At 44.8% G+C, this 27,533-nt stretch overlaps 1 protein-coding gene across 2 annotated transcripts in view; it reads right to left on the reverse strand.

The window, feature by feature from the left end:
• Window positions 1-12,661: 12,661 nt before the first annotated feature.
• Upp1 (uridine phosphorylase 1) overlaps window positions 12,662-27,533 on the reverse strand; it is a 19,450-nt gene continuing 4,578 nt past the window's right edge. For both annotated transcript variants that reach the window (XM_031339161.1, XM_031339162.1), the window contains 7 exons: window positions 22,903-22,968; window positions 18,826-18,943; window positions 17,063-17,221; window positions 15,500-15,614; window positions 13,941-14,150; window positions 13,538-13,684; window positions 12,662-12,867 (listed from right to left, as the gene is read on the reverse strand). In XM_031339161.1, coding sequence (XP_031195021.1) covers window positions 12,728-12,867; window positions 13,538-13,684; window positions 13,941-14,150; window positions 15,500-15,614; window positions 17,063-17,221; window positions 18,826-18,943; window positions 22,903-22,949 — 936 coding nt within the window. In that variant the 5' untranslated portion in view covers window positions 22,950-22,968 and the 3' untranslated portion in view covers window positions 12,662-12,727. The remainder of the gene's footprint in view (window positions 12,868-13,537; window positions 13,685-13,940; window positions 14,151-15,499; window positions 15,615-17,062; window positions 17,222-18,825; window positions 18,944-22,902; window positions 22,969-27,533) is intronic.

Raw genomic sequence — 27,533 nt, forward strand, 5'->3', positions numbered from 1 at the left:
TATGGCAGACATTGGCATAAGGCATGAGAAGGAAAATGAGCTGGTCATCCAGCTGGCCCAATCATGTACTTCCTAACATCCTCACATGCAGACTCTAGAAATGGCTGCTCATTTAGAGGGAGAAATGTTCATAGAAATCAGATCCCCTTTTTAGAGTTTCTTCTTTAAATGTTTATTTTATTTTTAATGATCTAAGTGTTGGGGTACACATGAGAGTGAGTGCCCACAGAGCCCAGAGGTATCAAATTCCCCCTAGGGCTGGAGTTATAGGCGGTTGTAAGCTGCTGGATGTTGGCACTGGAAACTCAGGTCCTCTGCAAGAGCAGAAAGTGCTCTTAACCCTTAAGCCATCACTCAAGCCCAAAAGCCAAAGATGTTTTCAGCTTCTAGCCAAGGACAATAAATTGGGGTTGCTGACCAACTTCCATCTCCCATTCTCATTTCAATATGGATCAAGTTGCTACTGCAGTGACCTTCAGTGACCTGCAGTGACTAACCTGCCAGAACTCCAGGCTGTATCCTTGAACTTCAAGTGAAAATAAAGCTTTCCTACCTTGCATTGCTTCCTGTCATGTGATAAGAAAAGTAACTAATGTAGATGTTATCCAAAACAAATATGTTCTAACAATGTAATAGGGTCACATCTAGTTATGGGACAAAGGAAAGACAGAAGGTTACATAGATGAGATCAAAATCTAACTCTTCAATATTGACCAGATTCCATTTTCTTGAGTAATTGAAGGCTTGCTAAAGGCAAACATGAGCATGAAAAATTTTGACAAGAGCTTTGTTTTCTTGGCAAGTTGCACAAAGGTTAAAACATGAAGGAAAATATTTTCACAATTCCTTATTAAAAATAGACCATCAATATAAGAAACCAGTACAGATTTTGATAGTAGGGTTTGTGTCTTGGTTAGACTTTTGCTGCTACCCAAAATGTCTAATATTGGGCAATTTATAAGGGAACTATGCTTATTTAGAGTCCTGGGTTGTTTTGTCACATGATAAATGTCAGAGAGAAGTAGTCCTGTGGTGAAGAAGTAAAGCATGTGATAGAGGGGGGCTGGTTTTATCCCAACCTTCTCTCCTGTAAATATTCCAACTGAAGAGTGTGAGACCCCACACCCTGATATAGCCCTCTCAGCAGGAATGAAGATGTTCGAAAGAGACAATTGTGCCCCTCCTCTGGCAATCAAGTAACTGAAACAATGGACCCCCCAAGGAATTAATAGTTCCCAAGGAATCCTCACGCTAGGAGAAGGAAAAGCCTGAATCATAACGTTAGCAAGAAGGAGATCCTGTCTCCTAGAAAGAGACAGACAAGTTACATATTGCAGACAAGTTTTCAAAGGACCTGGGAGGAAGGATTTGAGGCCTACACCATGATGAGAGACAAGACCACACCTTGACTGACACTGCCTAGTTGAGCATACTTTGCCTTCTAGTTAAACCTTATCTTTATGTTATGACCCTGAAGAGAGCTGAGGGATGAGATCATTGTTCCTCTTCCTACTTGGCCACTGTGGTTCCTTTTTTGCTTCTTTGGGGTGTGCATGCACTGCTACACGCCAGGTGGGGAGGCATGGAGTAGACCTGGAATCTCTTCCCTTGGAGTGTCTGGGCACATTGGGCAGGAGTAAATGTTGTGGGGGAGGAAAGCATCTTCTCCAAAGATTTCTGTGTTATAGCTCTTCGGTGTTATAGCTCTTTCAACGTTCAACAAAACAGCTCTATTAGATGATATTCAATGAAATAGCTTGGGCTCATGTACTTTACTCAGTGTGAACCAAGGAATATACATATATATATATATATATGTACATATATATATATATGTATATGAACCTTGAAGAGTGGGAAGGGAAAGGGGTTCTTCTTATGGTGAAGTTTCATTGGCTGAGGCTTACGATTCTGGGATACCTCATTTGCATAGAGAGGCATTCCAGGAAGTTGAACCTGTAATTTCACCAAGAACTATGTGACTTTCCTCAGGTAGAAGATTGAGAGTCAGGCTCTCCAGATCAGGTGGGAAAGAGGAAACTCCGCTAAGAAAAGGAAGTCTTCCGTTTTCCTGTGCCAAGCTCAAGAAAGCTGTCCAAATATAGTAGACTCCAACCTTAGTAATGAGGTGCAGCAGGCCACAGTCAATAAATCTTTTTCTGCTCTGCACTAATCCATATTGAGGACAAGTAGCTGCGCCTGGCTTATTAAAGTTGCCAGGCCATAGGCTCTGACCCTAATAACTCCAATAACGATGAGAATTAACCTGGTTCCATAGGCAAAGCACTAAATCTCCCTTAGCAACCTAATTACCTGTTAGCATGCCCACCTCTCAATACTGCCACAGTAAGCACATCAAACTCAGTGTGAGTCTCAGAGGGAAGAGCAATAGCTAAGACATTGCATCTTGTGTTGCTTTTAACATATAAGAAAATCCATCTGCTCTTGAGCACCTGCTCAACTCCTTTTATGTAAAACTTCTGTCTTGGGGCTGGCTGGCGAGATGGCTCAGCGGGTAAGAGCACTGACTGCTCTTCCAAAGGTCCTGAGTTTGGATCCCAGCAACCACATGGTGGCTCACAACCACCTGTAATGAGATCTGACGTCCTCTTCTGGTACGTCTGAAGACAGCTACAGTGAATTACGCCGGAGCGAGCTGGCCGGCAGAGGTCCTTAGTTCAATTCCCAGCAGCCACACACGATAGCTCACTGCCATCTGAATAGTTGCAGTGCACTCATACACATAAAATAAATAAAAATAAATCTTTAAAAAAAAAAACCCACTTCTGTCTTAGGATTTGCATTGCTGTGAAAAAACACCATGACCAAAGCAACTCTTATAAGTGACAACATTTAATTGGGGGTGGCCCACAGTGTCAGAGATTTAATCCATTATCATCATAGCAGGAAGCATGGCAGCATTCAGGCAGGCATGGCACTGGAGAAAGAACTGAGAGTTCTACATCCTTTTTTTTTTTTTTAAGATTTATTTATTTTATGTATATGAGTACACTGTAGCTGTCTTCAGACACACCAGAAGAGGGCATCCAATCCCATTACAGATGGTTGTGAGCCACCATGTGGTCACTGGGAATTGAGCTCAGGACCTCTGGAAGAGTAGTCAGTGCTCTTAACTGCTGAGCCATCTCAGCCTGAGTTCTACATCTTAATCCAAAGGAAGCCAGACTGTCTCCCATGTGGCTAGGAGGAGGGTCTCAAAAACTCCCCCCACAGTGACACACTTCCTCCTACAAAGCCACACCCACTCCAGCAAGGCCATACTTCCTAATAGTGGCACTCCCAGAGGCAAGAATATTTAAACTACCACACCTTCTAACACTTTCAAACATCTTTTTATATATTAACTATGTTTGTTCTGGTTTCTGTGGTGGTTTGAATATGCTTGGCCCAGGGAGTGGCACTATTAGGAGGTATGGCCTTGTTGGAGGAAGTGTGTCATTGTTGGGGTGGGCTTTGAGACCCTCCTCCTAGCTGCCTGAGGATGATCTGCTCAGATCCTTCAGTGCCATGCCTACCTGGACACTGCCATGCTCCCACCTTGATGATAATGGACTGAACCTCTGAACCTGTAAGCCAGCCCCAATTAAATGTTATCCTTTATAAGAGCTGCGTTGGTCATGGTGTCTGTTCACAGCAGTAAAACCCAAACTAAGACAATTTCCTATTCTTTTCTTCTTTCCCATTCTGTAACAACCAGTCATTCTACTTTAGAACAAAACTATTTTATTTTTCTGTAAACAACAATTTGGCCATCTTTCTTTATTGAAACATGTTTTCTTTGCATATTACTTTGCACACTACTTCATGCCTCTTATTACTCTTATTACTTTTCATGCTTATTGGAAGGTCCAAATCCTTTTGGCATCCCTATACCATATTAAAACAGAGTACAAAAGTGCTCAAAAATTTATTCTAAACTTGCACATGGAAATTAACGCTAAGTAGTTTATGTCAGTTAGCAGTAGCCCAGACACTTAAGGAACACTTACTTCTCAGTTTAGTACACTGGAAAGTTTCAAAAAAATTAAGGGGAAGGTCATCTGGAAACTTTTATTAAGCAGTTGAGAAATATAATTCTTTTTAAATTCACTTAAAAATATTATAGCATTCCTATTTATTTAATTTATTGACTCTCAACATTATAATTGAGTTGTTCCTTAATATCTCGTGAGTTGTTAAGTAAAGCTATTATTCATCTTATGTAGACAAGTTTGACACTGACATTTCAGGTGAGGAATGCCTGAAAAAATTACAAAACTAAGGATACAAAACAGGTAAGAGTGGTTTTTTTGAGATTAACTGTGATCTGCTTCTGAGTTACTCCGCATCGTGTGAAACAATGAATTTATGAAATTCTTAGGAAAATGGATGGATCTGGAGAATATCATCCTGAGTGAGGTAACCCAATCACAAAAGAACACACATGGTATGCACTCACTGATAAATGGATATTAGCCCAGAAGATCGGAATACCCACGATACAATTCACCACATAAAGCTCAAGAAGAAGAAAGACCAAAGTGTGGATACTTCGGTCCATCTTAGAAGGGGGAACAAAATACCCATGGAAGGAGTTACAGAGACAAAGTGTGGAGCAGAGACTGAAGGAAACACCATCCAGAGACTGCCCCACCTAGGGATCCATCCCATAAACAGTTACCAAACCCAAGACACTATTGTGGATGCCAACAAGTACTTGCTGACAGGAGCCTGATATATCTGTCTCCTGAGAGGCTCTGCCAGTACCTGACAAATACAGAGTTGGATGCTCTCAACCAACCATTGTACTGAGCACAGGGTCCCCTAGAAAGGAGCTAGAGAAAGAACACAAGGAGCTGAAGGGTTTGCATCCCCATAGGAAGAACAACAATATGAACCAACCAGTACTCCCAGAGCTCCCAGGGACTAAACTACGAACCAAAGAGTACATGGTGGGACTCATGGCTTCAGCAGCATATGTAGCAGAGGATAGCCTAGTCTGTCATCAATGGGAGGAGAGGCCCTTGGCCCTGTGAAGGCTCTATGCCCCAGTGTAGGGGAATGGCAGAGCCAGAAAGTGGGAGAGGGTGGGTTGGTGAGGGGAGGGGATAGGAGTTTTCACAGGGGAAACTAGGAAAGGGGATAACATTTGAAATGTAAATGAAGAAAATACCTATTTTTTTTTTTTAAAAAAAGATAATAAAGCCAAAGCAAAGAAAAAAAAAAGAGGCAGAATTATCTGACACATTACTGCAATTAAGAGTGCTGCAGCCACAGACTGCTGAGAAGACTCCATGGTTAAGAACAGTTGCTGCTCATGCAGAGCCCCCGGGTTCCTGGCATCCATCTGGCAGCTCACAGCTGTTTGTAACTCCAGTTCCATGGAACCCAATGCTCTCTTCTGGCTTCCATGGGCACTAGGCATGCACATGGAACACACACATACATGTAGCATTCAAATACATAAAACAGAGGTAATAAAATCTTCTTTTAACTGCTCCACTCATGGATTTATTGTTATTCGATACATTCTGACTATGGAAAGACACAAATCTGTCTGCTTCTGGCATAGCACATTCACCATGTGGTCCTTCCTTGGTTTTGGTTTGGTTTAGTTTTGTATGATTGGTTGGTTGGTTGTTTCCCAAGTATCTTAGGCAGGCATAGAGCCCACCGCATATCTGAGGAATAACCTTGCTCTTCTGATCCCCCTGCCTCTAAAGCCCACGTGCTGAAATTACAGGCATGCACCACTATGTTGTTCATGTGGTGCAAAGATCAAACCCAGGGCTTTATGCATGTTAGGCAAGCATAACACAAACTGAGTTATACCCATAGAACCTGTTTGTTTTAAAAAAAACAAAAAACAAAAACAAAAACAAAAAAAACAAAAAAACAAAAAAAAAACCTATGTTTGATGTGAATAAAGAAGTTTATTTTGGAGGCTGGAGAGATGGCTCAGTGGTTAAGAGCACCAACTGCTCTTCCAGAGGTCCTGAGTTCAATTCCCAGCAACCACATGGTGGCTCACAACCATCTGTAATGAGATCTGATGCCTTCTTCTGGTGTGTCTGAAGACAGTGACAGTGTACCCACATATATGAAATAAATATGGCCAGAGCTAGCAGATTGGAGTGAACAGGGCTAGAGCAAGTGGAAGGGGGGGAGGGGAGTTGTTTTTACTGACATTTTATTCTTTATAACTTAATAAACTTAAGCATCTAGTTGAGAAAACATTCCCTGTTTTGACTGTTATATCCAAAAAGAAAAGTGCTACCTCATAAGACTATTTTTAACCATAATATTTTTACTGATTAATTATTTGGGAATTTTACATCATGCATCCCAATTGCCCTCACCTCCCAGTCATCCCATGTCCACCCTCTACATTTTTTTTGTCCGGGTATGGGGTGTGGGGGTGTGAAGGGAGGGTGGAGGTAGAGTCAGTGGGTGGAGGAGGTAGGGTTGTCACAGAAGCCTTTTATGTTCCTCTTCTTAATTGTGCATGCATCTGCTGTCATTGATAACTCTGCAAAAGCATCTTCCTTGGCCTTCACAGCCAGTGGGAGCACAGACCCTAGGCTTCCACATGGTTTCTAGCAACATTTCAGACCACAAACATCCACTTGGATGTTACTTAATGAGGGACTGGTGGCAGCAGCAGCCAAGGCTCACCACCTGATCTCCAATGGCAGTACATGGTCCTCTGCCAAAGCACAGACCATGGCCCAGCATGGCTTCCAGGAGAAACCCGGACTATAGAGGTCTTTTGAGGAGGTCCAATCCAGCAAATGGACCATTCTTCATCTCAAACATCTTGTCGCTGTTCAGAGGCAGGGCGATCGTGTGGCTGGGCAGCTTGTTCAAGGGTTAAGACTGTGAAAGTTCCAGACTGCAGCCCATCATCATATTGATCCTATAGGTGAGAACCTGCTTTTCTATCAACTGGCTTCTCTCGCACCCATCACACCTGTCATGTCTCCAGTTCCAGAGAGCACTCACTGGTCTGTTCCTCTATCTTTCCTGTCTCTCCGTCACACAAGGACCTCACATAAGACTTCATGCTGATGACTCTAGAAGCACTCCTGGTCTTATTTTAGCACAAGTACACTAATATCAAAAAGTCTCCATCTATAAGCCAAGGAACCTAATGGAAAGAGGCAATCTTACAAGGCCGGGGGAGAACCAACACTACAAGTACCTTGACCTTGAACTTGAAATGCCAGTACATGAGATAGCACCGTGATATCACCCAGTATAATGCTTTGTTGAGTGCTCTGAGATACTTGCCCTCTGCTAAAGGCAGTATTCACAGGATATGTTCTCAAATTCATGGGGGTTGGGGGAGCTGGAGAAACACCATCACAAACTGGAAAGAGCTGGACTGCATGGTAGAGACTGTAGGTTTTCAGGGGTTCCCTGAACCCAGTGCTGCCCTGGTTGTAGCCAAGATTGTGATGCAAATGTATCCTGTTAACTCCACATCTTTCAGGCCTCAGTCTGTGGATCCAGTTTGTCCTCATCTTAGCTATTAGGATAGCCAATAACCTTATCCTTTGGAGGGCCCAGCAGGAGACTCCAAGAGGAACAGGTACCTCCTCATGCCTCACTATTGTCTGGGAATTGTCACCCACCACCTTACTAGTTAGTATCATGAAGTGACAACCAGTGTCATGCATACCCTCATGTCTTCTGTCACCACCTCTTCTGATTGCCTCTTTCCCAGCTGACTTTCTGGATGACACATGGAACTCCCAGGGCCCCTATCAGGACACCTCCACCTCTCTCAAGTACTAGGTACCTCTCCTGAGTCATGCTGCTCTGCATCCTGTCCCTGTGGGAACCCCACTTATCACAGGGCATCCTCAGCAGTATGACAAGAGAACCACAACTCAGGGTACACCAAATAAAATAGCACCCGACAAGCTGAATGCCAGGAACATGGGGATCTGGTCATTAGAAGCCAGTGACAGCTGTCAGAGGAGCACAGACCCAGGAGGACAACAGGAGCTAGGATGGGTCCCAGAGATCACAGACATCTAGCTCAGTTCTCTGAGAACAAACTGGACCCTTACCACAAGCCCCTCATTAAGTATCATCCCCTGCCAGAGCCCTCCCTGATGTTCAGTGGGTCCATCTGTAGGAAATCCTAGGGAAGAGATGGATTGAGGTAAAGAACTTGTGCCTGGGTCCCTCCACCTGTTTGATCCTCCCATGGCTGTCAGAGGATACCAGAGACCCAGGGTCCTCCCATGGCTACCACAGTACACCACAAGAGACCCAAGGTACTTCAGAAAGAGTCCTGTGCTGACTTTGCATGACCCTATCCCAGCATCCAACTCTGTTCCCACCAAAGCCCTTGACAGCCTTAGTATTTATAGATCACCATTTCTGAGCACACAACCACTGTCTGCATCTCAGCCACAATGACTTTCATGTAAGGACTCAGCAAACCTCACAATGCCCGTGTCCTGACTCCACAAACATGGCAAAGCCATGAGTTTACTCCCTGTGGGCTCCCATAACTCTGACTGTTCCTTCCATTCAACCAGCACCAGCCAGGATACTCCTAATGAGTACAGTCAAGTCTCCAACATCTGTTTGGAAAGTGAGGCACTTGCTTCCAGGCATCAAGTGACTTGTCCCCACACAAGCTTTTCAGAGACAGCAGTGTCTTGGTCAGGGTCACTATTGCTATAAGCTTGACTAAGAAGCAACGTATAAGAAACACCATGACCAAGGCAACTCTTATAAAGGAAAACATTCAGTTGGGGCTGGCTTACAGTTTCTGAGGCTTAGTCCATGGTCATCATGGTGAGAAGAAGGATGGCCACATGCAGGCAGACATGGTGCTGGAAACAGAGATGAGAGTTCTACGTCTTGATTCAAAGGCAACAGTAGCAAACTGTGTGCCACACTAGACATAACTTGAGCATATGAGACCTCAAAGCCTGCGCCCACAGTGACACTTTCTCCAACAAGGCCACACCTCCTAATAGTGCCACTCCCTATGAGCCAAGCACTCAAAGGCATTGAGTCTCTAGGAACCATTCCCATTCAAACCACCACAGGAAAGAAAAGGCTTTTGTGGCTTGCATTCCACATTGTAGTCCCTTATGGAAGGAAACCATGATAGGTACTCAAACAGGGCAGGAACCTAGAGGCAGGCATTGATGTAGAGGCCATGGAGGAGTGCTGCTTACTGACTTCCTCAGCCTGCTTTCTTATAGAACCCAGGACTACCAGCTTAAATCCTTAAGCACCATTTACAATGGTCCTTCCCCATCAATCACTAATCTTAAAAATGTCCTACAGGCTTGCTTACACCCCTATCTTATAGAGGCATTTTTCTTTCTTTCTTTCTTTTTTTAATTATCTCCTTAAAGATTTATTTATTTATTTATTTATTTAATATGAGTACACTGTAGCTGTCTTCATACACACCAGAAGAGGGCATCAGATCCCATTATAGATGGTTATAAGCCACCATGTAGTTGCTGGGAATTGAACTCAGGACCTCTTGAAGAGCAGTCAGTGCTCTTAACAGTTGAGTCATCTCTCCAGCCCTAGAGGCATTTTCTTGAGACTTTAGTTTGTGTCGAGTTGACATAAAAGCTTCCAGCACAAACAGTAGGAGTCCAGTCAGAAAATCACACTTCCCCAAACCTTCCACGTAACTCAAGGGGGTGTAGGTGTAGACCAGTCACCTCAAAGGGAGAGATTGAAGTATGCACTATTGGTGTGTGTGTGTGTGTGTGTGTGTGTGTGTGTGTGTGTGTGTGTGTGTGTGTACAAAACCCAGAGTCTTGAACATACTCAATAGTATAGTAGTTCTACAGAGTATAATAAATACTCTGTCACTGGGCAATACCTCAAACCCCAAAGTTATCGCTGGTCTTCGCTCTCATCACTGGATAAATGAGAGAGGGATTCCATGTGAACAATATCCACCCCAGGGTATCTGAGTTCTCACTCAGACAGTGGTGCAAAAGCGTCTCTCACTGGCAGGTTGTTTCATGTGCTCATGAAGCCTGCCTGTGCCACACCACTGAATGTGTCAGAAGGCTTCAAAGGGACCGAGGGGCCTGCTCTAGCCTCCTTATCATATGAGCTTGAGAGAACTGGTTTCTGTTCTTCTGTTGGGTATTCATGTGTCTGTGTATGAGTGTGCATGTACATGTTGGCACAAGTGTGTGCATGGCAGCATGTCTTGCACGTGGGTATGAACATCTATATGCACCTGTGTACATATGTCCTCATACTACAACACACATCTGAGTGCCTGAGGGTACCTAAGTATATGAAATGCAGTTTGTACCTTATGCAAATATGGAGACTTCATCCACCTGTGGCCTTGGTGTCATTGATATTTAGGAATAATGAAAATTGAGAGAGGTTGAGGCAGGATCAGTCATGGATGTTCTAAGTCACAATTTTGTGGCTAATATTAGTTACCAACTTAGTAAGAATAAAAACACTTGATCTGCAGCGTTGCAACCACTGTATAAGAATTGGTCAGGAACTTCGACCTTTAGTAACTGGAAAACACTTAATGAAAACCGGTAGCACAGTGATGTTTGCTGACTCTACATGGCTTGCTTTAAAAACAAAGTTAAGGCCAGGCGGTGATGGCGCACACCTTTAATCCCAGCACTTGGGAGGCAGAGGCAGGTGGATTTCTGAGTTCGAGGCCAGCCTGGTCTACAGAGTGAGTTCCAGGACAGCCAGGGCTACATAGAGAAACCCTGTCTCAAAAAAAAAAAAAAAAAAAAAACACCCAAAACAAACAAACAAACAAACAAAGTTAAAAGCCCAGGTTATAATCGGTTATACATATGGCAGGAGCTTGTTTATCACAATCATATAAGTATGTATAAAAATGACAAACAGGAGCTCATACGTGCAAATTCTGACATGAAAAAAAATTTTTGGCCTGATGCTCTAGATGCCCCAGAACTCCCCATGGACAGCCCACCTTCCCCACAAAGGAGATTCCCAGGGATGGTTTCTCCATCTCTGATGAGGTGTCTTGCCTCTAGTTTTATCGGAAATGTGGTACATTTTAGTTTTGCCTGTTTCTGATATTTCTATACTTTAAACAATGAATACAACGATGTGATCTCATCGTCTGAGGTGATTTGCATGAAGACCATTTTGCATGAGGTCATTTTACATTCAGATTTTCCATATTGCATCACCTAAGAGCATCAACCGGTACACAGCTGCTCTTAGCCACATGGGTGTTGCCACTGCTCCCAGCTTTGCTACGGAGAGCATTGCTACTGTGAATGTTCTTTCCCATATCTTCTGATCCATGCAAGATTTCTCCAAGCAGCGAAGGTTTGGGATGAGAGGCAAATTAGCAAAACACACATTTACACAGGTTAAATCTGGCTATCGGAATGCGTGGCAAAGATCATGTATAAGAACACACCCTCACTCCATTCATTTCTGGTGGGTGTCATGGTTACTGTTACAGGTTTGGGCTGCACAAGAGGAAGGAAAGGGACATAGGGAACAGTGGGCTTCCACATTATGGAGACAAGGGAACGAATGTCATGGTTTCTGGAGTAAACTCTTAAGTGTCATGGTAACATTTCTATATTTCTATCTGCAAGATGATTAGCAGTTTTGACTTGGTTTTGGGGGGGTGGTGCCATTCTCTGAGACCATCTCTAAAGGATGCCCCAAGGCAGAATAAGGTCCTGGGAATTCCTAAATGGGAGGAACTAGTCCATTAGGACAAACTCAGCCAACATTCTTAATTCTGTGTAATTTGCTTTTGTTAGACACCCTGTTATCATTTCTCCTTCAGGAAAGTCTTATTATTGTCAGTACTGGGAATGGAGTGAGAGGTAGTAGGAAGACAAAGTCAATGGCCAGAGTGGGACAGACCAGTGTAAGAGAAGCGCCTAATCATTGGTGGCATATGGAGAGATTCAGAGTCAGGTTTGACAGTGTTTGCAAGGTCCAGAGAACCCAGCAATCCAAGTAGTTCCACAAACTCACCTGTGACAGCAGAGGCATACTGGTGCTTGTCAGATACAAGTGAGATGCTTGTATTCAGCAAGCCTGGCCCTGGCCTGATCCTTGTATAGCTGTACCACACCAATACTGACCAGGGTGGCTCGAGCCTTTTCATTTCTGATTAGACAGCTTGCACTAACTTGATTGGACAGCAGAGGGTGGTATATCACCACCTGGGTCCACGATGAGCTTGGCCATCAATACTTGTGGATATGGGGATTGGAGTGTGAGATCTGTATTGCCAAATCCCACAATCCCACAGCAAAGTTGTGATATGGGTTCTGGAATGGCTCTCCTAGGCTTTCTCCCTAACAAAATCACTCTTGAAATCCTATCCACAGCTATCAAGGGATGACTACAGAATTTTAAAAATACCTATGGAAATCTGTTTTATGGTACAACTGCCAAATTTCTTACTTTAGTGACATGAAATCTGACCACCTTTGAAATAAAAGTCTGAAAGTTTTCATTTATTTAGAATGGTCCTGAAGAACACCGCTCCCCCCGCCCAAAAAAATTAGTTTATATAGTCTGAAATGTTCCAATGGCATGGTCTAACTCAGATTTCTTACTGGCAAATGAAGTCTAGTTTTATATGTTCTACCGCAAAGTGCACTTCAAGTCACACAGTACATTATGAAAAAATAGATTTATTGCCCAGGAGTTGTAGAGGCTTCTCCTGAGCGGGAAGGCACAGGGCTCAGGTACTCCCCAGGCACTTCTTGATGAAGTGGCCCACCAGCCGCTGTGGTCTCTGCTGGTATTCCACAAGCACATCATGGGGAGTGTTGATCTGGTCCCCTTGAAGACGGTCCAGAAGGGTGACACACACCACAGCCGCTGCAAAGAACAAAGGTCTCATCAATGCAGGATTGACACCTTCCTTAGCTCACCAAGTAGGATGGTCAGGGCCCAGGAGCTGAGGATCAGCCTGTAGTATACCTCAGGATCCTAGCAGTGTGCAGGCTAGGGACGGGAGAGCTGTGTGGATGGAGTAGAAAGAACTGCATAGAAACTATACCTTCCAGCAACTCTGGCAGGGCCCAACTCTATCACCTATGCCTTTGGGTCCCCCCAAAATTCCAGTTGGTTCCAGGACCAGCACCTGGTTGCCCTGTGCAGCTCTGAGGGCATATGTTGTCCCAGATTATGGAGCACGGGCAGTTCTGAGGGGTAAAGCTGAACTGGAAGGATGTTTAGGACTGGACAACAGGGTAGATTAGCCCTTCAGAAAGCCAAGCTGTCGGCCGGGCTGGAGCAGCTTCCTGGGCAGCAGGAAATCCCCTCTCAGTGGAATCTGCAAGAACACTGAGCATCCTGTGTTTTTGCTGGGTGACCATCAACACATTGTATGTGTACCAGGACTACAGGGATGACACCTTGGTCAGAAGCTGACCAAGGAAGACAAAAGTGAGAATTTAGCATCAGGGTACTCTCAGAAGGACCCCTCCATGGTGGGCCAGCAAAAGAGACAGAGAAAGGACAGCAAGGCCATCCCATATCGGCGTACCTTTCAGGCCACAGGCACCGCACATGGTGGCAAACACTGAAGATTCCATCTCAATATTTCGGACACCCGCGGCATGGGCTGCACGCAGATAGGCCTGCTTGTCTTTCTCTGTGTAGGAGCAGAGGGCGCCATCCAGGCGGCCTTGTCCTGTAGCACATGAAGAGAACCGTATGTACATAGTTAAAGCCTACTACACTTAGGCACCATACTATACATGCCATTGAGACCCTGGGCTGGAGGGTGGGGAGGTCCACCCACTGTTACAGTCATCACAGAAATACTGAGTAGGTCAGCTCTCCAACAGGCAGATGATGCCCCACCAGAAATAGCACCACACCATCACACAGCAGGCTTGGGGTGGGCAAGGGTTCCCTGGACTAGACATGCCCTCACTTCCTCTCACCCTCATAGAAGTCCAAGGTGCACATGGTGTTGCCCACAACAGTGGGGAACTCATTCAGGTCTGAGGAGCACTGCATCAACTCCTGTACCAGCTGCGCATCCAGGTTGGTGTTGCGAATCACCCGCTTTCCCAAGACAATCTGCTCAAACTCTGGCTTGAAGCACTCATCCACTGCCTGCTGCGTGATGACAACAGAGCCAGGCTCAAGACCTGAGGAAGATGCACGGATCACGGTTACACGGGATGACAAAGCAGCACAGCGGAACCCAGGCACAGCCAACGGGATTCATCTGCAAAGCCAAGTACTGAAGCACGCAGCACATGCTCAACGCCATCCATCCCTTTTCCTACTAAGCTTTTCCTGAGTGGGAATTTGTACAGAACCACTGCTGAAAACAGAGATAAGCAGAGAACAGCAATCTTACCAGGGTCTCTGCAGCCTTTATCCAATGTTTCTATCCTCGAGGCATGGCCACTGACTAGGTGACCATGTTAGCTTAATCGTTCCAGATTATATCTTTATTTTGTAAACTTTCAAACAGATACAAAAGCAGGGAAAAGTATAGAAACCCCGCCACGTTCCCCAAACACAGCCTTGAGCTTTTCTAACTCCTGACTAGACTGCTTTCCTCCAATCAGTAACAACCATCTCCACTGTACCCGCTTTAGAGGTGTGTCCTCATGGAGAACCTGCATGTTTATAAGGACAATACCCTGCTCTTTTCTCTTGAGTTTTCATTTTATTATGCAATATGACCACTCTTAGGGAGTTTGGAATCCTACCTCCCAAGAATAATGTAGGGACCTGGATGAAGAAATCTAAGGCCATATGTCCGTGGAGCCAATACAGCTTCCTATCAATGTTTATTGATTCCTACCATGTTCCCGGTAGGAACAAGAATCTCTAGAAACCAGTTCCTATGGCAACCCTTATTTTAAAATAAAATTGCTTCAGAGACTTTTACTTACTCCTAGGCTATGTCACTGCCCAACACACACATACACACACGGCTGACTGCCGAAAGCCACAATAAAATATAGTCGCCACTGTGAATGAAATAGAGACTTGAGCAGGTGGGACTGATGAGTAGTGACAGATTAACTCATTTGCTGAAATTAGTGGTGGATGAGCCGTCGAGCTCGCAGGACTCCCCACCTCTCATACTTGGTGAAACCTGTGCCGTCACTAGACTCTGGCAGAAAGAAGGCTTCACTCAGCTAAGCATAATCACGAGGCCAAGCAGATCTTGTCTTTATAACATGACACAGTTCAGCAGTCTTCAATGGTTTGCAGTCTTCAAATCCTCTCTGCTTCTTAGGTTGGTTGGTTGGTTGGGATCTTATTTTGGCCAATGATTAGGAACTTTTGAGCTAATGTCACGACCCCTTTGTTAGTTTTATATGCCACCCCAGCTCCCATATACACTTTGATAGAATGAGAGGAGACAGGCAGAAAGGAAGGCCCTTAGCCAGTCCTGTATGTGTCCACACCATGCTGGAGCCAGTACTGAGCTCAGGCCACTCCACACATGGGGCCAGAATCCCTCCTCGTTCCTCACCTATCCCGCCTGAAGTGCCAATGCGGATGATGGTGATGTTGGAGCACCTGGCATGGTACAGCATCTTGATGAGCTCATGCAACATGATCCCGATGGAAGGAATGCCCATGCCATGCTGCAACCAGAGAGAAACGCAGAGGCTCAGCCCAACACCGTTCCTCCTGTCAGTGCATGCACAAGTCCCTCCAAACAATGGGCTCTGCATTCCATTCACCCAAGGCCAACTAAGCTTTGCACAGGTGAGATTTTGAGAGAAAGAACATCCACATAAATTTTATTATAGTCTCCTTAAAATTATTCTGCTTAACTAGTCATTGTTGCCATTCTTTTGCTACTCCTAACTGACACACTAAGATGCATCAGAGGTTTGTGTCTATAAAAGAAATATTCGTGTTTATCGGTTTCGATACCCTCCTGCTTTGAGGCATCCACTGGGGTCTTTGGAGCAAAGCCCATGTGGGGAAGGAGACTGCTGCATGTTTTATGTGGTGTGCTTCAACTAAGGAATCAGCATGCAAAACTGAAGACAGATATCAAAATATAAACAGAGCTGTTATACCTGACCTCATTCGACCCACACAACCTGTACAGCAGCAGGAAGTAGCTGCTCTCATTAGGTAACAAACTGTTTTCCTGATATTTGAAGCCATGCACACAGGCTACCATACTGGATAAGGGTTTACCGCTGAACTTTTCAACTGCCTTCCCAGTTTAGCAAAACAAGATACCTGTCTGGTTCCTCAGTCCTTGACATCAGACAATCTATGGACTGTACATCTGCCTCCGCCATTTCCTCCTTGCCTCCGGGATGCAACCCCACTCCACATGCCTTCCAGAGACCCTCCCGCACCCACTTCTCCTAAGACACCATCCCCGCCCTGAGCAGCTGCTGTCCCGATGGCAGAGCCTTATTGCAAAAGGACCATTTCCAGAATGTCAGACACAGAAAATGCTTCCACAAGGAAGTTACCAGATCCTTCTATGTGACTGATAGACTTGGATATTTAACTGACTACAGTCAAGACCCAAATCTCAATAGGAAGGGAATCCACTTTTGATCCATAGCTCTTCACTATATTATTATATCATTACATTGTTGCCATCAAAATCAGAGCTAGAAAATCACCTTATTGATAGGATACCAGAGATTTTTCTATATTAGCTTTTTATTGCTTATTCAACCTGTGTTATAAAGTAGGTCAGTTACTGTGAGACAGAAGGAAGCATAAATGCCTGGTATGTGACTCTTTTTACAGCCCTTGGCCAGGCAGGGAAGCCCCTCTCGGGAACTGCCACCTCCACACTGAGTAGACAGTTGTGCATGTTTGTGTGTGTATCTGCTTTTGTATACCTAGGCTTTCCGGGAAGCTAAACATCAAGGGCTCGAGCCTAGGACTGATCCACGCCCAGGTTCCAGCTGCTGAGAGCTTGCCAAGCTCCCAGCCATTTTCAGTAAACAAATGTTAGGGTGCCAGCTGTTCAACTGTTCCCATAGGCAAACATGTGGGGCACAGGGCCTTGAAGAGCAGGGAGACCAAATCCAAGCGAAAGGCAAGTACTCACGCTCACAGAGAGCACGGGCCCGGCTTTGTACATGGTATAGCGGTCCGTGCCTGCACAGATGTTGGGATATTCTTTCCCCGGATGGTCAAGGCCCAATTCTGCAGCCACGTACTTGATGAAGGTCCTCATCCGAGAAGAGCTTCCACCAACACACACAAACTGCAACCAGAGAACAGGGACCCCATGAGTCCAGTGTGTCATCAGGGATCTGCAAAGTTCACCAGCAACCTTGAGGTCATCTGGGAACTTCCTAGCAAGTTTTCTGGCCTGACCTGTACCAGGTATATCTGAGGGGACTGAGGAGTCCACTTCCCTGATGAGTTTTTAGTAGCGCTGGTCTGGGAATCCCCTGCTCAGTACAAGCACACAAAGCACAGCACCACACATTCAGAAACCGCAATCTTGCTATCTTACATACCACGTGGGAGGCAGCCTAGGGTGCTGGAAGGAAGTTCAGGTTTGGACTAAGATGGTTGGAGAGCCTTCAGACTCCTCATGTGACCAGAGTCCTGTGACCCAGTGTTAAAATGGCCCATCAAACACTCTCTCACTTAGTCAACTGAGTGGCAAAGAATAGAGGCTTTTCAGTAGGAGGTTGGGACTTTGTAGGTGGAGAAGTAAAACCTTCACTTTGCAAAGTCTCATCTAAGAGATTTTATTTTGCCAAAGAATAGTAAATAATAAAAAGTGATTTAATGGAATCTGAAGATAAAAGGAAGAAATGCATCTCTAAACATAATAGGACGTGTCCATAGCCTGCAATAAAAAAGTAAATTAGCAATACTGGGATAAATGGAAATTGAACGAATTAAGAAAACATGAAAGCTGCCCACCACTTACTACCAAAAGTGAGTTCTACCCATGGCAGATGGGGCCCAGCGCTGGGGTTCTGACCCTATCTTGGTTTTTAATTCCATGAGTTAATTCGTCCTTATCAAGATTAAATACTGAAGAGTCCTATTTTAGTACTATGGTAACTAGAGTTAACAATAACTAACTGTAAATTGCAAAATAGCCAGTAGATAGGATTCTGATTGTTCTCAACCCAGAAACAAATCAGTTCCTTAAGTTGTGAACGTACTATCCACCCTGCTTGTCATTTCACATCACAGTCACGAACTGAAATGTCACTCTGTTCCTTGTAAGGATGCACACAAAGTTAGGTGTCGATTAGGAACAAATGCTAACAAAGGACTTCTATAAAAATTTACGACAATTGAGCACTGAGAATTGAAGACTTGGTACCGGAAGTTTCGTCATCAACATTAGCCCTCAGACAATTAAAAACAGTATCATCAATACACACCTTCAGTTGCAAGCAGGGATCATACAGTCTCCAGAACGACTCTGCACCTCTAGAAAGTTCTTCCCAGATCCCTCTTCTCAACTAAGTGTTAGGAAACTGATTTTGAGACAGCTCTCAAGACACTGTCTAGATTGCCCTCAAACTCCTGCCTCAGTCTTTGGAGTACTTGAAACTATAAACATAGACCACTTGTGTAGCTCAGGAGACTGACATGTGTACACTTACAAATAAAAGTTCTAAGAGACAAAGTAGAGACTAACACTGCAGTCGTTAACATTTGTTCTCTCCTTTACTTGCCAGTTCACACAAACATAAGAAAACAATTTGCACAGGTCTGATAAAGATATAATGTAATCCTTGTCTCCTGCCCCATCATCGGTGACAAGATGCAGCTGTATCAAAGAGGAAGTTGACTGTAAGACAATCGATCCTTAGAATCAAAGCCTGGCGTTTTTACCTTCACGTCTCCAAACATAGCGGGGAAATCGTGCGTGCTAGTGCTGAGGTTGAAATGATAGAGAACATCTTCCTTCATTGTTGCTATGTTTGGATTTGAAAGTTGGACGAAGCAGTCACTGTTAGAAACAAAAAAGTGAGAAGTTTATAGAGCATGGGTGTGTAATGGCCAGTGGTACCATGGATATGTTCCATTTACATGAGGTGTGGGAGAGACTTGATGGGGAAGAGGCACAAGCAGGCCCTAGGAAGAAGATAACCCTACATTGTCAGAGGCCCTGCTTCCTTGTCTCCATCCTCTTAACTCCACCTTGCTCGTAGAACCCTGCTTGAAGACAAACAGCAAAAGCTCAGAAGAGCCTACAAAGTTATAAAGAATACATTGAGAAATCATCCAATACAAAGAACGCTGGCTGCTAGTCCACTCTGCTATAGTCGATAGATAAACTTGACTGTTTTGAAAGTAATGTATTCATTATTGGAAATACAGACAGAAAAAGAAAAAGTCTCATCTGTTGCCAAATATAACCTTTCCTAGCAGATGCCAATAACTACTTTTTCCTGCCCTACTTTAACTACCACTTCTCAGAACTATAATGCCAAAATTGTCACGAGGGTATAAGAGATGGCCCGTGGTTTAGAGCACTTGTTCTTGTAGGAGGACCAGCATTCTATTCCCAGTACCCCACAGAGTGGCTCACAACCATCTGTAACTACAGTTCCAGGGAATTCATTACCCTCCTCTGGCCTCAATTGGGCATATACATACATGCAGACAAAACACATAAAATAAACCTTACATTCTTTTTCTTTAAAAAATTGTCATGATGTCCCCTGGGAGCTCCCAGACACTGAGCTTCCAACCAGGCAACATACAGGAGCTGGTCTGAGGCCCCTGACACATATATAGAGGAGGACTGCCTGGTTTGGCCTCAGTGGGAGATGGGCTGAATCCACTAGAGACTTGAGGCCCCAGGGACGGAGGGAGGCCTGGTGGTGGAGGGTCATCCCCTTGCAGACAGAAGGGAGAAGGAATGGGATGAGGAACTGTGGGAGGTGGGGCAATGGCCGGATTGTAAATTTAAGAAAATAAATAAATAGAATTGCTTTTAAAAAAAAATTGTCATGATGGAACTTCCTACCATTTTGCTTTTCTTTGGAGTGGCAACTAGAACATTTTGTAGGTGACTCAAACTACTTTTACAGGACAACATGCTTCTGCTCTAATGGGAGGTTGGCAGACTTTATTTAAGAGAAGGCCAGATGGTAAATCTGGCCATAGGCTCCTTTCACAATCTGCCACTATCTCCTGAAAGCAACAGAGACAAGAAAGGCACACACATGGTATTATACGTCAGTGAAGTTTATTTACAAACACAAGTGCCCCAGGACTAGAGGATTCCTGCTCTATCCTGCCAAGTGTCTTCAGAGCCAGCCTCCAACACAGCTGCCTCAACAGTACATGACTCCTGATTTCCAAATAAGTAACTCCTTGGCAGGATGAAGACAGGTGCAGGTCTTTGAATATGGAGAAATTGTAGCTACTGTTCTGAGCTTGACTTTCTGCCCAGAACCAACTGGTGACACTTTCTCTTCAATCTAATTCGTGAGCAGACAAGAAAGCAATGATCCAGAGACCATTGCAATTTAGAAATGCTGGTGATCTTGACTTCACAACAATTTGAAAATGGGGTGTGTTGAGTGTGAACATTTTTCCTGAGAACAGTACTGCCAAGCTGATTTGGGGTTTGTTATGCTAAGCACATGCCACGATGGGTTTCTGGGTGTCTCACTGTGCTGTAGTAAGCCAAGGAGGACCTGTATGGCTCCTCCTTCCTCCTTGGGATGCTCCTTATAATTACCTGTTTTGTTCACTAATTTTTTTAAATTTCTTTCATTTCTTTGGAGACAGGCCATCAATGTATCACACACTGGCCTCAAACTTGCTACGTAGCCTTGAGTTTCTGATATTCCTGAGTCTATATCCTCAGTGCTGGATTATAGGTGTGTACAACCACACATGTTTTATGTAGTGCTAGTAACAGAACCCCCAGCATGCAAAGCAAGCAAGCCATTCCTTGCGCTCCTATTTCTTTTTCTTTAGACAGGTTTCATTTTGTAGGCCAGAATGACTTTGAACTCAATACACCTGTCCTGGCCTCCTGAGTGCTGGGATCACAGGCACATGCAATGCATCTGGCTAGCTTCATATTGTCTTTAGAACTTATACAATTCATTTAATTATACTTATCAAAATCTCCTGGAGACCATGCAATATCTTGTTTATTTATCACACACACAGAGAGACAGAGACAGAGAGAGACAGAGAAACAAAGACGCACAAAGCTGAAAGTCAAATCAGATCTGTTCTGATTTATTTCAACCAGTCCTCACTGCTTTTCTTTCTAGTAGTTAATCAACCCCAACAGTAATCAATGCAGGCTCCCTCTTCTCCCTTGGTCTTCTTGGTGCCCCTTCCATGTTTCTCAAGCCCCATGCCAGTCTATTCCCCTAGAGTAGTGTCCAGATTAAGTCAACATATGAACATTTTCAAGAGATTGCTTTACAAAAGCTAACCATAAGACTCGAAATAAAGTCAAGGCTCTCTCGTCAAGGGAGTAAGAAGTGGATAGGCAGACTGCCTCACGAACAAGGTCAACTATCCACAGCACACATCAGTCATACATACAGGGGCCACTGCTGACCACGCCCTGGGCAAAGGTAACTATGGAAACCTGCTGAGGAAGAGCAAGCACGTAGCCAAGGCACAGTGTGTGCCCATCTGTTAACCCAATTCTCCTGACAGATTTCCTGGCTTTTTATAGGTGGGAGGAAGCCCTTTCTTTCTTTTAGAACCAAATGCACAGCATGTACAGCTATGCTTTCCCAGCATGTTTGATCTCTAGGATCAAACCATTGTAAAACATCTTTCAGCCACTTAACCATCTCCTCCTTCAGGATGTGTCAAACATAGAACACAAAACAGAAGGACCAACTTTATGCCTCGCAATGACACAACAGGATGTGATTAAGACAACTCGGCCACACACAGAAAAGCCTTTTCTTACTTGTCAATTCCTGGAAGAGCAGAAGGAAGCAGTGTATAAAAACCATGAGAACAGCAACGATTTCAAAACTCAGTAACTCTGACATGTACGTGAGCTACAACAGTCTCCAACACACTGTTTAAAGGACTCAGCATAGCAAGTCAGAGACAAAAATGTTTTCATTATATTTATCACACTTATTGTCACCTTAATCATTTACCCCTACTGAGGCCACTATTGCTGGATGGCAGCCATCTCACAGTGCCCCAGCAAGCAGCAGATAGTGGACAACCTTGTGGTAAGGAAATTAAAAAGGCTCGGTGGACTTCACACCCATGCAGAAGGCCTGAGGTGTGTCTCAGAGTAGAATATGCACTCATCACAGCATGCTCAAGACCCTGGCTTGGATGTACATGAACATATACATACTGGAGTCAGAGAAAGACACAGATGTTTAGTTTTTTAACAAAGCCTAAGAGAACTCATGAAAAGCATACACTTGAGCTATGAAAAACTACAAAGCAGGGGGAAAACCATTCAAGATTCAGAAAAAAAAGATTGTGCTAGGAGATACACAGTGGATTTTGTCTCAGAGAAAAATACCACATAACGAAGAAAACCTGTTGGACACACAGCTAAGCACTAAACTGTCTGCTCTTCTGAGTCACATGTCCTGAGGGCTAAGGACAGAAGCTCCTGGACCTGAATTTGTAAGCCTTCCAAAGCCCTCACACACTATTCTGAGAATCACATTAACACATGTAAAGAGCTTGGAAAAGTGAGTCAATTAGAGGCTGCTTAACAGAACTAGCACAGCGCAACACAGCACAGCACAGCGCAGCACAGCACAGCGCAGCACAGCACAGCACAGCACAGCACAGCACAGCACAGCACAGCGCAGCGCAGCACACAGCAGAGCAGAGCAGCACAGCACAACGCAGCACAGCACAGCACAGCACAGCACAGCACAGCACAGCACAGCACAGCACAGCACAGCACAGCCAAGTCAGCCCAGCCTTGGTCAGTCTTACTTGTGATGGTTTTCAAGGTCTTTTGTTTCAGCTCCTGTAGCTGCCATGTTCTCACTGGAGGAGGACCTAGGGGAAAAACATCCCAGAAAATAACATCAACCCCAAAGGAAATAGGGTGGTGAGGTGTCACTCATGTGGGAAGTCTGTAAAGTAGAAGCAGAATTCTTCATATTTACATGTATACTATGGAAATGTACACATACTGTGTATGTGTGTGAGAGAAAGAGAGAGACAGAGAAACAGAGATAGAGACAGACACAGACACACACACACACACACACACACACACACAGAGAGAGAGAGAGAGAGAGAGAAGAGAGGGGGTATGTGTGAAGTCCACAAGGGTAGACCTCACACTTAAGTTGTTTGGGAATAAAGATCAAGTTTCCTAGGGTCCCATTCCAGCTACAATCAGGATGTCTTTGACCCTACCAACCACACTCCCCTGTCTGGCCCTTCCGAAGTCTTGAACATCCTCTTCCTGTTTGAGGACAGCAGAGGTTACAGGGATTGGAACAGAGGTGGAAGAGCTACTAGTCCCAGAGGACACTGTTCAGACAGCAAACACTTGAAGCTGATGTGGCGGATGTTGCAAGCTTGGTTGCTGACCCTGCAGGGGAAAGCATCAATACAGAGCAGAGCGATAGTTGCTTCCTTGGGGCTCATCTGAGAGGTGAGGAAAGTGGAACTTTCGGAAAAGCTATGGGTCACAGGCCACTCAGGAAAACTGCAGGCTGTAGATATTTTCTGAACCCAAGCTGAAAGACCCCCTTTGGCAAAATGTACTTATAACTATTATATCATAGCAAACTGATTGTTTTCAATAAGGTAAACACCAGCTCGTTGCTGTCCAACCAGGTGAGCCAAAGGGATTTGTTGTGGTGATACTGGAAGTGGAACCCAGGGAGGTATCTGTGCCAGGCAGGTGCTCCATCACTGAGCTGCATCTCTATGCTGGGAATGAAGTGCCATCCCTCACCCTAAAATACCAACATTCCTAAGTCAAGCACAGTGGAGGGAAAGAGTACTTATAACTGACAGAAGGCAGGGGTTGGGGGGGGCAGCTTTGCCTAGAAGTGTTGCATGAAGGACAGAGCTGGTGGGTAGTGACAGAAGTGGTCCCTATGTTGTCTCTCAAGACAGGATGCTGGGTCATAATTGACTCTTTCCATTTTTTTTTTTTCATTTACTGAGGATGGGCATACTACATTGTATATGTGGATGTCAAAGGACAACATGCGGGGATAAGTGATCTCCTTCCATCGGGTATTTTGGGGTTCAGTCTCGGGTTGGCAGGCTTGGCAACAACAATGCTTTCCTTCCAAGCCATCATGCTGGCCCCAGCTATTATTTTAATGGTAGAGTACATTGTAGAGTTTGCCTGGGTACTTTTGCTAACATGATTAGCATGTAAGATAGTAGGATAGGAGGTCCCAGAAAGCACAACAGTGTTGCCTGAACTGAGAGATGTGAAACTCTGCAAGCCAGTGCAGTCAGCTGTTAGTGCCTGGACCCCTTGCCGTGGGGTGGGGGTGGGGGTCTGTGGGATCCGGTATATGTCTAATGTAAAAGCATTTTGAACACTTGGTCCCTAGTTTGTGGAGCTGTTTGGGGTGGTTTAGGTACTGAAACCCAGACAAAAGAGGTATGTCACTGGGGACAGACTTGGAGACCAAAAGCCTCATGCCATGCTCCCCTGCCCTCTCTCTTTGCAATTAAAGATATAAACTCTGTTTCCTAGCCTGCCTACTCAAAGGCTGCTGGCTGGCCTGTGTTCCTGCCGCTGTGTTTCCTTACAACCCCCTCCCCCCCAGAACCATAAGCTTAAATAAACTCTTAAGTTAGTTACCTGGATCATGGTGTTTTATCATAACAACAGAAAAGTATACTGGGTAATAAATGCTGTTGGAATTCAAAGAACAAGGTGGTGTGGTTTACACACATACAATCTGATGTGAAGAAAACTAGAAAGCCAGACTGGAATCCCTCACTACACAATAGAACTGGGTGCCTCCCCACCCTAGCCTCACTACCATCCTGTCTCAGGAAAAGTTTTTTAAAACTGAGTGAAACTCAGAAGAAATGTCTATCCCTAGATTCTTTCCAATCCCAACAGCTTGTCTCAGCTCACACCCCCGTAACTATTCACAATCTCTCAAAACTGTCTTGGGTGCCTACCCTTGTGCTAATGTTAAGAAGCAGGTGGGTAAATACAAGCCTGCGATTTCTTTTTCAAACTGCAGTCTTATCCTTCTACATATTAATAAACTTGCATGCCTTTTGTCCTGTTTCATCTTTGCTGGGGTTTTTTGTTTGTTTGTTTGTTTGTTTGTTTGTTTGAGAAGGCATGAGGGTAATGTCCCTTCCCCTCTGGAGCAGGTATGACTGGAAAAGGATGAAGAAATGAAGAAGACCCAAGACACTGTGAACCTGCATGAAGATGAGTGGCTCACTAGATGAAGGTGAGTAGCAAGCTAGGAGATGGCTCCAGTGCAGGGGAGAAGGACGAGAGCCAAGAGAGCATGACCAGAGGCCAAGCTCTTTGAGGGAGGAAGTACAAAGGAATATAGGTGCTAGAGGAGAAGAGGTGGTAGGGATGAAGTGCGCAAATCATCTTTGGGCCTTAATCTGTTACGATCTGCTTTACATACTGTGGCCAAAATGCCTGACTCAGGAGGAAGCACTTATTTTGGAATTCACAATTCACAATTCAAAGGATTCAGACCATGCATTCCGGTAGCAAAGGATCACGGCCTAGACGTTAACATCAAAAGTAGAGCCAGGAAGCAGAGAAAGGGGTTGCTACAGCTTTCCCCTCCTCCGTGACATCTGGACTCCAAGTCAATGTGATGGTGCCACCCAAGGCCAAGGTGGTCTCAGTAATCCCCTCAGGAAACACCCTCAGGCACAGCCGAACCTGTGCTGTGCCTTTCCAATCTCCTAGATGATTTGAAAATCAGTCTGTAATGAAGACTAGCCATCACCGCTATAGAAATCACACCAATAACAGCTTGGCTGGAAAACACCAGTTAGGCCACGTGGTCAGAAAAAGTTTACGTAAGAGGGAACAACCAAGCCCAGTGGGGTTCAGGGTGATCATACGAACAACAGGGGGTGAGGTACTGTTACTTAGGGGACACCCATAAAATGCCCTCAGAAGTAAGTCTCCAGAATCACACATGTATCAGACAACCTGTCAACACAAGATCACAAGTACGGGTTCTAAGTTAAACAGAAATTCACAAGTCCCCATGCCAGGGTGGGGTGGGGGGGTCACACAGACAAGCGAGATGTTCTCAGCTTCTCTCTAGCTTGCTAGAGATCAGTGATGTGTGGGTAATGACTGCATTTGCCCAATTTACTTTGGAAACACTCAAAGCCCAATTCTACTATAAACACTTTTCAGGATAAAAGCCATGGCATCCATCTTTGTATTGTGGGTCCCTTCAGCTACCTTAACTCTTGGATCAAACTCTTCTAAACTTGGCACATGGACACATGTTACAAGTGTTTTTTCATCCTGGGACTTAACATAGAGTTAACTAGGCCTATTGCTGGCTGGCTCAATCTACCCTGGGTTATGCTTTCAGGCCAGCTGGGTACCCATAGTCCCTCAGCCTTATCATGAGGCCCAGACAGAATCACAAGGGTAGGACATTTATGCAAGACAATACCTCAGCAGTTTCTGGATTGATTTAACACTCATTAGCCTGTAATCCTCAAGGCAAGATGCTGGAGCACAAGAAGGAAAACATCTTTTGAAACCACACCCCTAACCAACAGACAATTACAAAACTCTAGCCCAGCCCAGAAGAGAGCTGCTTCCCATGTGCTCCGGACACTGAAGGCTCATCTCTGTCTTGTTAATGCTTAGGCTAGAGCCAAAGCCAGTGAGCTAGGGCTGAGACCTCGCTTGTTCCTAGTTTGATTTGGTCTCATCCCCACCATTCCCATGCTATAAGGCCAGCTGTCTGCGTCAAAGAACTCTTGAAACTGAAAACACAAAGAGCCCGTGTCACTACAGAAAAGAGATCCTCTGCTACAGAAGTCCAACAGCTTAGCAACACAAGAGGCAACCATGACACAGACAAGGGCTGATCTCCAGACATTTATGTCTCCTTGAGCTCCTGGAGGTGGCAGGGAGAAGGATCCACAGCATTTTGTAAATAGAAATGATAGTCAGAGAGCTGCATGTTAGAGCTGTATGAAGAGGTTCACAGGAAACACAGTAGTTGCTTTGATGTGGAAATGTCTTCTGTGACCAGCTCTTACAATTAGCCACCAGCTGAGGCACTATTGAAAGGAGAGTGAGAGTTTTGTGAGAGGAAGTCAGGTCATTGGGGTGAGTGAGTTTTGTGAGAGGAAGTCAGGTCATTGGGGATACTGGCCCCCCCTCACCCCCAGTCTCCCTACCCTATTGTTTCCTGCCCACAATGACAGGAATTAGCCTCTTTCTCTGTATATTCCCACCAAGATGGATTGTACCACCACAGGCCGAACAGTAGGACCCAACAACCATAGACAAAACTCTGTAAAACAGCAAGTCAGACTAAACCTTTTCTCCCAGCCAGGCAGTGGTGGCGCACACCTTTAATCCCAGCACTTGGGAGGCAGAGGCAGGTGGATTTCTG

Source organism: Mastomys coucha, unplaced genomic scaffold (genome assembly GCF_008632895.1).
Source record: "Mastomys coucha isolate ucsf_1 unplaced genomic scaffold, UCSF_Mcou_1 pScaffold22, whole genome shotgun sequence".
Classification (NCBI taxonomy): Eukaryota; Metazoa; Chordata; class Mammalia; order Rodentia; family Muridae; genus Mastomys; species Mastomys coucha.